At 32.9% G+C, this 12,107-nt stretch overlaps 1 protein-coding gene across 1 annotated transcript in view; it reads left to right on the top strand.

The window, feature by feature from the left end:
- LOC111514550 (sortilin-related receptor) overlaps nucleotides 1–12,107 on the top strand; it is a 36,667-nt gene that overhangs the window by 17,300 nt on the left and 7,260 nt on the right. Inside the window, exons 7-12 of the mRNA XM_023170842.2 lie at nucleotides 2,420–2,601; nucleotides 2,728–4,092; nucleotides 4,702–4,895; nucleotides 5,225–5,502; nucleotides 7,632–7,970; nucleotides 11,490–11,737. Of these exons, the coding sequence (XP_023026610.2) occupies nucleotides 2,420–2,601; nucleotides 2,728–4,092; nucleotides 4,702–4,895; nucleotides 5,225–5,502; nucleotides 7,632–7,970; nucleotides 11,490–11,737 (2,606 nt within the window). The remainder of the gene's footprint in view (nucleotides 1–2,419; nucleotides 2,602–2,727; nucleotides 4,093–4,701; nucleotides 4,896–5,224; nucleotides 5,503–7,631; nucleotides 7,971–11,489; nucleotides 11,738–12,107) is intronic.

Here is a 12,107-nt window from a genome sequence, read left to right as displayed (position 1 = left end):
GCAAGTGAAAAAGTTTAGTTTGAGTGAAGAACTCCAGCTTTGATGAAATTTCGTGAAACTCTGGGAAATGGTAGTTGTCATTGAGTAAAACAAAAGTCTGAATGGACGCAAAGCAGCTAACCACACTGGTTCCAAGATAAGACCAGCTGAAACCCGAGAAACCACCCTTACCTAGCATGCTAATGCATTTAATCCTAGTAACAGTGAGCTCAGTTGTTTATTTTTTCAAAATTATCAAATTCCACACCACAAGGAGGTTAACTCACCTAGCCCTTACCATCACTAAATTAAACCACCTAACTGTAGGAACAGCAAGTTTAATCGTTCATTTTTCTTGACTTAATCAAATTCCACACCACAAGTGGACTAACCCACCTAACAACAAACTCCCTAATTCACCTAACCGCTAGAAACAATCCCTACCAAACCATGAGCGAGCTAACCTTAATATATATCAGTAATGTGATGGTGCAAGATATTTGCTTCCTTAATGAAGATTTCTGTTGTCTGAAGATATGTCATGGGATGGGTCTACTGTGAAAATCCGACACGGAAAAAAATACAATCAAAGGACGTTTTTCTTCAATTACAATTGAATTACATTTGAATTCCGAAAAAAAATTTGAAGATAGATTTAATTTTCATTCAGCTCGATTAAAGACCTCTTGTGGATTTATAGAGTTCAGTTTATTTCTAGCGTTGAAAAAAAATATTGCTTGGCGTCTATATACTTCTGACAGGCCTAAAGAAGCTCTTGTATAGCGAAACACGTGTTGCGTTTTTTTTTAAACTGTTGAAAATCTCACAATTAAGTGTTCCTTGAATTTGACAACCTTGCTGTTCTCATAGTCAGGGGGGTTGATTGGTATGAACATGAATTACTTGCAGGGCATCACTAGAGTTCTTCCTGAAGAATTTCGTACCTTCTCTAGGCTACTAATGGTTTGGAAGGGGTGGTTTCTAAGGAGGTAGGGGGTTAGGTGAGTCTTCTCATTTGTGGTAGGGGTGGTTTCTAGGCGTCTGCTGGTCATATTTTGTAATCTGTGGGGCTTGGAGCTTCGAGCTCAGACTAATGTTCAACTCAATGAGAACTATAATTTTCCAGAGTTCACCTTAATTTGACCGAAACCACAAAACCCATCTATTGTGTCCTTCGAAGAAAAAATAAAGCAGTACTTCCTCAACGATTACTTCTATTTTCTTGAAGAATCTCTACAAGCCAATTTTTAGAAATTGTCTTTCAATACACATACTGGATATTCAATTTATTACACATTCAATTGGGTATATTTATTTATTTGTGGCATTGCCAATTTTTCTACAAAATAATAAATTCACACATATGTTCTCTAACAATAATATATAACTATCAGCTTGATGTCGTGTGTTTTTTATTTTATAAATGAAAACCATGGAACAATAGAATAATCTTTTGGATACTGAGAGCCATTGTAGAGCAGATAGCATGGTAGAAATTGGTGTATACCTATTACATTTTAAAATCATTCTCATTCCTCGATTTTGTAGTTTTTGTATTTGTTGCACTTTGTTCAAATTAGAATAAAATAGATGCTCAGTAGTCAAAATGTGGTTGGATTATTGATTTATATACCATAATTTTTGTATCTATTGATAAGTTATTGGCGATTCTTGAGAAAAAATATAATTTTTTGCAATCTTTTTTTCAATATATTTGAAGTGGTCGTCGAATGATAAGCAATTATCAAGTTGAAATACCAAATACTTCACTGATGTTACTATTTCTATACGTTCATCTTCAATTTTTATATTTATGTTGTTTGTATTTATTTGATTATATTTGAATTTAGTAGTAATTATCATTGCTTTTGTTTTTTTAACGTTAAGTTTCAGATATTTTTCTTCTTTCTCTAGAACTCTATTCATTCTGTCAACAGTTTCTTCTAAATTTACTCCAGTACAGGCCAATAAGGTATCATCTGCAAATGAGTTGATGAACTCACAGTCTGTAAATAATTGAATATCATTCAGGTATAGAATGAATAATAGGGGACCAAGCACACTACCTTGTGGCACTCCTGTGTGATTTGTTATATATGATGAGAAATAATCGTTCACATGTACTCTCTGTTTCCTATTTGATAAATAATTACTTATCCATTTATAAACCAACCCCTCAATCCCATATCTTCTCAGCTTCTGAAGCAAAATACTTCTATCAATCGTTTCAAAGGCCTTTTTGAAATCTAAAAAGACAGCTACAACATATTTACCTTTATCTGTTTCATTAGTAAATTTATTTAGTGATAACTGTAGTGCTGTTTCACAAGAATGTTTTTTTCAAAAAGCAGATTGTATATATGTATGAAGCCCATGTTATTTCAACTGTCATTTTAACTACTGACTTGAGTGACAATAGTGATAATGAATATTTTTGTAGCCTGACTATAAGATGTGGTCTCCCAGTCAAAATACAGAAAGCAGAAGCTATATACCTTGTATTCTTGGACAACAAGTAACGTACGAACGAAGAATGTCTCATGCCTATTGTTTGAATGGTTTAGATTATGTTCGAGTTGTTTCCAAACAATCTTGTGATTGTGATGTTTTAGATTATGAATGGTAAGTCATCTGCATATTAAAATTGTCACTTTAATTTTTTTATTGGATCAAGTGTCAAGTTTCAAACTTCATTACTAGAAATAACATGTCAACATCAATAATTCAAAAAAAAACTTTTATTTCAAGTGATTTTGGATTCATATCAACTGGATCCCCATCTCGATGTATTCGTGATAAAGCACTGGAAAATTACGATCCCTATAAAATTCCGTCTGATTGCTCTCCCGGTAAATTTTACAACAGAACCAAAGGCTACCAAAAAATATCTGGAGACGTTTGCATTGGTGGTTTTGAATCACACTATTTGCCCGATTCTGTACCGTGTCCAATCAAGGAAGTGGATGATTTCCTTCTTTTTGCTCAGCGTGAAAATATTTCCCGATATAACTTTGTTACAAAGAGGTTAGAAGAACTTCCAATTAAGGATTTGAAAAACGTTATTGCCATTGACTTTGATATGTCTTCTAATTGTGTATACTGGGCTGATATAGCAGAGGATACCATCGGCAGGCAATGTTTCAATAACGGCAGCTCAATGGAAATACTTGTGTCGACTGACTTGTCATCTATTGAGGGAATGGCTTTGGACTGGATATCCAAAACGCTTTACCTCGTTGATGGATTTCGTGTTAAAATAGAGTTGATCAGGACGAATATCAATCACAGCGGACATATGCGAAGAACAATATTGAACTCTTCAGTTTTGCGAAAGCCTAGAGGAATAGCGCTACACCCTCAGGCTGGATACATGTTTTGGACTGATTGGTCAGCGGAGAATCCATCCATAAACAGAGCTAACTTGGACGGAAGCAAAAGCAAGACATTGTTCGGAAGAGATAAAGTCGAGTGGCCCAATGGTATAACAATTGATTACATCGCCAACAGAATTTACTGGGTTGACGCCAAAAAGGACTATATTGGTAGCAGTGATTTACATGGAGACGGTTTCGTAAAAGTAGTTGCCGAAAACAAGTTTGTATTTCATCCTTTCGCTATTGCAGTCTTTAAAAATGACATGTACTGGGACGACTGGGAAAGAAACTCCATATTCAGCGCTGATAAAGATAACTTCAAAGGTGTCGAAGTAGTACTTCAGCAAATGCCAGGGCTGATGGATTTAAAAGTGTTCGCCCACGGCATACAGATCGGTACGAATAAATGCAGTAACTCGTCTTGTCCATACATTTGCGTTGGTTTACCTAAAAATAACTTTGCTTGTCTGTGTCCCGATGGATTGACAATGAAGGACGGTAAATGCATGTGTCCTGGGAATATAACTCCGTATGCAAATCTAACATGTCAGGCTAGTGAGAATACCTGCAGCTCTGAACATTTCACATGCAGTAACAACGTCTGTATACCTAAAGGATGGAAATGTGATGGGGAGGATGATTGTGGTGATGGTTCTGATGAGAAGCACTGCTTTTCCCAAACCTGTCCTACTTCGTTCTTTATGTGTGGAGATGGAAAGTGTCTTCCCAATTATTGGAGGTAAGATATCATATTTTGATAAGGGAACATAATAACTAACATTCATATTCAAATGATTTTTGATGTGGGGTTTCACAAGATAGTATATTAGAACCATTTTTGTTCAGTTTTCATTTAAATGATCTACAATGCATTAATACTACGATGGCTATAACCTACAACTTTCCAAACAAGAATGATTTAGAAAAATTTGTGCAAATAGGCTTGAAAATAATCAAAAAGTGGTTTGATGATGATTTCATTGCAAAAAAAATTGAAAACAAGATATATTGCCAAATTTAGGTCCTATCACAACCAATAATGCTTTTCATATTGATGAAACTCTCAGTATTATATACTTAAGGGTTGTGATTGAATAGTTTTCTTCGTTTAAATATTTAATTATTATTTTTATATTTAATAACAAAGAAGATATTGAATATAGTGAACATATCTATGCCACCAGAAATATTTTTAATATATCTCTGAAAGATAAAGTAACAAATAAAAATCTTTTTACTTCTTACACATTATTATTTTCTTTTTTACTTTCTACACTATTTTGGTTTCTCTTATCACCTCTGAACTTCATATTGTCCTATATTCTATACCCCAAATTATTTATTCAAGATGTGACTATGATAAAGATTGTCCGGACGGATCAGATGAGATTGGATGTCCCAAACACAATTGCACCGTTAATCAATTCTCTTGTGAAAATGGAAGATGTATCCAGATGAACTGGAAATGTGATGGTGAGAATGATTGCCGAGATGGCTCAGATGAAAGAAATTGTAACCCAGAAAGTCCTGTCCAATGCAAAAGTAAGTTTTTTTTTTTTTCATCAAATATGTCAGGGTTGAAAAATTATTAACAAGAAACGAAAATTAAAAAATATAAAATCAAAAGATTCTAAACCAAGTCAGGGTGTTGAATTAACGAGGCCTGTTCAAAAAATAAGGTGAATGTTTAAATTTTGCGGGCTACATACATTCGATTAGCGTTTTTTTTATGTTCTTACACTCGTCTCAAACATATGTTCACAGTTTCAGCTGGTTAGCATGTTTTGTTTGTTGGTGAGAGGCATAAGAGTTAAAACATGTAATTCATATTCTTTTTTTCATATGTATTATCATTCTTGCAAATCTTTCAGGTGATGAATTCCACTGTAAAAGTGGTTCCATACCTTGTATACCATTAACTTGGAAATGTGACACAGACAGTGACTGCGGTGATAATTCCGATGAATTGGATTGTGCAAATAATACATGTTCAGAAGACCAAATTTCCTGTGGACCTCCCAATAATCAATGTATTTATAAAAACTGGATTTGCGATGGCGAAAGTGACTGCAGCGATGGTAGAGACGAAGTTAATTGCACTACACCTACGCCCGAATCGCCAAAAAAAACAACTCATTTTGGGGGTGTGGTAAGTTTTATCAATGTTCTATAGAAATGACACAATGACTCATCTTTTTTATTTCTCCTCTCTCTCTGGGTTCTAGGAGTTCAATCTCAAGAAGATTACATAAGTAATTCACCAACAAAATTCTATTAGTGTAATTTCCCTTCAAAGTCATTTTCCCATTTATCAATAATAATTAAGGATTATAAATAGTAAATATGCTTTTATTTTGCTTGAATTGATTATATTTATATCTTTTAAAAACTGTGACAATTAATTTATTAAAATGAGATAAACGTTTATAGATTAAAGATTTTTCACGTTTTACGTAAGTCACACATTTCAAAACGAAAATTGAACGAAAGGGTAGAATTTGATGTTCTTTGAACTCAGGTCTACAAGATTTTGCATACTCCAAATCTGATATTTCTTTTATTCATATCGAGACATAAACAGTATCTTATATTCTGTTGCTGACTTTCAAGTTGCCACTTCATTTGATGAATTATAGTAAACTTGTAGAGCCTTTTTTGTCCAATACAGATTTCATCCCAAGATTTGCATAGTAAGTACCAAGAAATATAGCAAAACATAATGTGGAAGTTTAAGTAGACCATTTTGTTTTTTTTTTTGACAATAAGACGATTTCTATGACACCACTTTTCTAAAGTTCCTTGACAGTTCCAACGCTGTCTTTGGGGATGTCTATTATTTTTCTCAGTTTTGTGTCAAGGAAGAATATTTGTAGAAAATAATAAAATTAGAAGGCCTGGAGTGATTATACATCTTTCTGATAAATGCTCTTTGTTTTGACAAATAGACTTCTGAATGTAGATTTGAAATATTAAATAGCTGAACTTTTCGAAAAAGAGCTTGGTATTTAGTCATTTGAAAGCTATAGTGAAGTTGGTATTACAACATAATAGTAGAACATTACATTCCTTAGTTTCCTTAGTTTAACTAACAAATTTTGAATCAATTGAAAGTAACAAGCCTATTGAATTTGCAAACTTTGCTTTGGTTATTTTTTCCTGATGTAACTATTGGGTTGATAGGTATAATCAGGTAATTCGATACTAGTATTTTGCACCCATCTGTTTAATAAATAAATCTTATATTGTTGTGATCACATTTATATATATTGGTTGCGAAAAATTTGCCCTGAATGACTGTTGGGGTGCTTTGAAAGTCAAAATTTTTATTTGAATAAGAAATGTGACAAAGTGGTCTGAACGAACTGTTCCCTCTGATGAAAGAGAGTGTACATATATGTAATTTGAAAATAGTTCATTGAAGTTGAACTAACTAAAGCTTCTCTTAACTTCAATCGTTATCATATCTCTGTGAATGCTTTGGGAAACGAATACAATCAAGAATACTTTTATAATATTGTATTGTTCTTTGGTATGCTGGGACTTAAAATGTAATTGTGGAATATTGAGTCTTCTACATCGAACAGATATTTCTAGGATTGGGAAAGTGCCAAACAAATTTCTGAAGTTGGATAAAGAATAGGTACTTTGAGATTCTTTTACTGACATTAACGAATAAATAAATAAATTTCATATAAAATAATTTTTATTGTTCAAGATATGTAAAGTTGATTCTATTTATCCTATAAATCCAAAATAGAATGCACTAAACTCTCAGAAATGACTGACGTTTTCGCCTTAATCTGTCTCTTGCAGATGATGATGAAATATATGGATTCACAACCTTGACAACAATGTTTTTGTTTTAATGCAATAATGTTTCTGAGAATTTTGTGCCTACTATTATGGAATTGTACTATAGGATCTCAGACTATAACTTATATCTCAACAAGAATGCCAAAATTATTAGGAGGGTGTTTCTTTAGATTTTTTAGTCCTTGTTGAGATGTTGCTATCAAATTATTTCCCACAAAGCTAATTTCGTAATTGTATAGAAAGCATCCAAAAATTATTGAGAATTCATATGATAATATTTAGCGGTAGTTCTCAGTCGTCTGTTATGAGAGTTGATAAAGTTACTTTCAGTTGAAGACAAATTAATTTTAAGAAAGGGAGATATAATAATAATAATAATGTTTATTGGCAATCTCATTTCATTGGCATTAATCATAAATGTTGTTTTTCTAATTCATAAAAAAGAAACAATATTTCTTTTATTAGAATGGTACTTGCCAAAGTTGGATGTTCGTTTGCAAGAACTTTCGTTGCATTCCGTTCTGGTGGAAATGTGATGGTGTCGATGATTGTGGCGATAACAGTGACGAACTAGGTTGCTCCGATTTTCTATATCCTATTGGTGACCGAGTAACTACATACAGACCACCCACATTATGCGACAAAAACCAATTCCAGTGTGCCACAGGTGAATGTATACTGTCCGCTTGGGTTTGCGATGGAAGATTTGACTGCCATGATGGTGAAGATGAAAATAATTGCAGTACTTCCAGTAATTGTTCCACAAATCAGTTCAAATGCCGATCGGATGGTAGCTGCATTTCGGTAAGACCTTGATACACATATTTTATTCCAAAGTGAAAAAAAATTAAGATTATCACGTTTGTAATCGCAATTTGTAACCTATCATAACTGACATATTTGGGTTGTCAGACTGAAAAAATGGGACTGAAAAATGTCAGACAAGTTATCGACTACGTATTGTCGTCGTAACTCAGTACTCGCTTGGCTTATTAATAGAGGATTTTGTTCGCTGTTTCACTAGTCGATAGTACTTTTTGATAGAAGTGGAAACGCCGCAATGCCGAAAATATTTTAGATCGATAGAACAGGTAAGAAAATGTGAGACGTGAAGTTTTCAGAGAAATCCTGCGTTGAAGGAGTGATGTCAGCAGTTAGTGGCTATTTTGAGGAGCAAAAAACGGTATTAAACTTATTGAACGTTGCTGGGGAGGTGTATAATAGAGCTGCAAGAAGATTATATTGAAAAATAAATAATTTTTTTCCCAAAATTTTCACTGTATTCTTTGTTGGGCAGGGTTCTTCTGGTACCACCCTCGTATGACGACAAAACAAGCAATAGGTCGAGTCCTGAGGACGAACCAAATAAAGTTCGAAACGTCGGCATATGTTTTGATCTTTTGCCCAACCAGTCCATCATTAATATATAAAAGATATTGATCACAACAAACGGTTCGAAAAGGCTCCGTTATATAACTGATCATACTAGAGCTTAGAAGAGTTTCATTTTGATGAATTTCAAAAGCACTGTTAAGGTTTTCATATGATTTTCTGAGTAGGTATTCTTCAATTGCTAGGTATTTTTATGTTCTTGTTTTTTAATTTTTAAAACCTTGGTGATACCTGAAAATATCTACCATGTTTGAAGGATCACGTGATCCTTCTACAAAAACTCCACCAATTTGGTTTCCATTATTCAGCAGCACTTTTCATTAAATCCTACTTACTTCAACGCGAACAGTTTGTATCTAATAATATCATTTATTGCCCAACAAGTAACACCCAATTTCAGGACATAATTAAATACATCAGTACTGATAATAGATAATAGTATATTATGCAACGATCATGTAATGATGGTTATTATGACACGAGCATTAACCGGGATACGAAACGAGCCGAAGGCGAGTTTTGTATGGTATATGCGAGTGTATTAATAACCATTACATGAGAGTTGCATACGCTATTTTTTCTAAACCCGATAAATAATGAAAAACTATAAATATTATATTTGTATTGAACACATTTACAGTAATTAACTCATATTTTTTTTTAAAAACACAAACTTAATGGTATTATCATGGATATATGAAAACTATAAAGATTCTAATTATATTTATATTGAATATAACAACTGTAATTAATCTGATCTTTTAAAAATATTGGAGTCGATGGTATTCCTTCTATATCGCTGTTTTCAGACATTTTGATAATATAGGTAGGTAATATGAAAACTGATTTTGACAAATAAAGCAATTAGTTACTTAGGTTAGAATCTAGGACAAACAAAGGAACAGGATTCTTGATTGAAAAATTATGGGTTTCTATTGGTTGATAATCTGTATCGTTATGAAAAATCTGTATCATAATGGATATCATTATGAAACGGATTATGGTCATATAAGTGTATTGTTAGAGTACGGGTGTAGAAAAAATAAATTAACAATTCATGTGTATTCTTAACAATGAATAACATAACAATGATATATAACATCGAATAGAAAACAAAAGAAAGAAAACTAAAACAAACGAAAAACTGATAGTATAACTATTCTTTGCGCTACTTGGTAAGAGTGATTATAATAACTGACTCTCTCACAACACAAAAAAGAAAAAACAGTTTTGATATCACTTTAAGATTTCCATTGCAACTTTTTTTATATGATTCGCCGAGCAAGTATTAATATCGCAAAAGCTGCATATCGAGTTGTAGTTTTCACACATATATTTAATTGGAGAATGCGATATTATGTTTGTTCGTGCTGCAGAGCAGTAAAATGTGAGATTCAGTCGTGACTGAGCTCTTGGCACCCTAAAGTTCAGTTCTAACAGGAGCAAATGGCAGTCTACTTGGCTGTGCAGTAGTTTACGCAAAAAGGTTATTGAAGCACATCTCCTTTTTTCTAAAGAAATTAATTGAAAGTGATTGAGAAGACTATAGTGGTCAGAATCCCTAGCTGGATAAATTCCAGTGTTTTTGAAGTACAAGAATTTCATAAATTTTCTTTGAACTTTTTCAATTGAGTACTCATGACAGAAATAGTAGGGGCTCCAAATAATTGAGCAGTATTCAAGCTTGGAACTGACATATGAGAAATATAATATCTTCAAGGCGTTTGTGTTTGTTAAGTTTTAACAATTTCGTGTGATAAATCCTATCGTTTTATTGGCTTCGGAAACTTTTTTGTTTATGTGATTGGCAAATGCCATTTTAGAGTCAAAAAATACACCTAAATCCTTAGTCTCCACACAACGGGTTAGCAAACTACCTTGAACATTGTATGGATGTTCAATATGTCTATGTTTTCTAGTATGTGATATGACTTTACATTTACCTATATTCAGATGTAGGTTATTAATTTCACACCAAGCCTGCACATTATCTATATCTTCCTGAAGTGTTATGCAATCATTCACATTTTGGATAGAATTCAGTATTTTCAGATCATCAGAAAAAAAAACTTTCATAGAATTTATTTGTGTGCCTAAATCATTGATAAATATCAAAAACAACAGCGGTCCCAAAGTCGATCCTTGGGGTATGCCAGACTTAGCAATTATTGTGTTTGATTTGTATCTGTTATAATAAACTATTTGGTTACGGTTAAAAAGGTACGATTCAAAAAAGCCTAGTAGCTTATTAAGGCCAATAAGGTCAACGTCGTTTCCTGGAATTTATTTACTTCAAATCGTATGGTATCTATTCTGATAGAAGAATTCCATATGAATCTCTTACCATAACATTCAATATTGAAAGTCTTGAATTACGCAGAAAACTTGCTGGAATAATTTTTCTGTATAAATTACTGCACAACAATGTGGATGCTATGGAGGTGTTATCTTTTATAACTTTCTGTGTGCCTCATTTCAGAACTAGAAGTACAAAAACTTTTTACAGCCGACTGGCCAGAACTAATTTGTATCTCAAGTCACCTATCTTTAGCATTTGCAATAATTTCAATTTAATTTCAAATTGTGTGATATCAATTATGATTCCTTAGAATATATTGTTGACACTGCATCTCAGTATTTCATGGAGAACTTTTAATTTTCTGGTATAGTTTTTTTTTCTATTTTATTTTATTATATTATAATATTCATTCATTTCCTCAAATTGTAACTTTGTAATTATAAGGATCGATATAATTTTTTTAACATACTTAGTTAAATGGTTTTAAACTGTTGGGTAATAAATGCTATTATTATTATTATTATATAAGATGTAAATATGCTTCATGACGTTATATAATGTAAACCCTCAGCTATTGTTAGTAATCTCAAAATCAGTGTTCTTGCCATTTAATCAGTGATAATTCTTTCTAGGCATCTTCTGTATGTGATGGTCGCCCAGATTGTCCAGACGAAACAGACGAAAGTTTTTGTGAAAAAAATCTTCCTGAAGCACCAGCCACTCCCAGCTGTAATAGGGGACTATTCCCCTGTGATGGGACTTGCTATCCTCTTGCATTGCTATGTGATGGAAAAGTAGACTGCAAAGATATGTACGACGAGTTCAATTGTACCGATAAATCCAGAATTTATCAGGTTATGCGCATGGCTGTTGAAGAAAGGTAAGATATGACGACTGCTCACTTGAATGCTTTTTATAAGTGAAACGTCTTTTTTTATATAGTGAATAGTGGATTGGGATTTTGTGTGAAAAAATGCAATATCATCTCCACAATTTTACTACTCTGTTCAAAAAACAAGGCGAATTTTCATATTTATCAAAAAATATTTATTTATTTATTCATCAATTTCTATTTTGTCCCTGTCAAAGTAGTCCCCCTCAGATATAATATACTTGTGCCAGCGTTTTTTCCTATCCTCAAAGCTTTTTGGTATGTTCTTGAACTCTCAACGATTCGATTTTTATCTCCTTAATCGTCGCAAAACGCCATTCTCTCATGGGTTTCCTCAATCTTGGGGACAGGAAAAAGT

Source organism: Leptinotarsa decemlineata, unplaced genomic scaffold (assembly GCF_025532065.1).
Source record: "Leptinotarsa decemlineata unplaced genomic scaffold, Ldec_3_MD MMD2_tig00026328_RagTag_RagTag, whole genome shotgun sequence".
Classification (NCBI taxonomy): domain Eukaryota; kingdom Metazoa; phylum Arthropoda; class Insecta; order Coleoptera; family Chrysomelidae; genus Leptinotarsa; species Leptinotarsa decemlineata.
The sequence above is the reverse complement of the archived record's forward strand: the minus strand, read 5'-3'. Positions and strand labels throughout refer to the sequence as shown.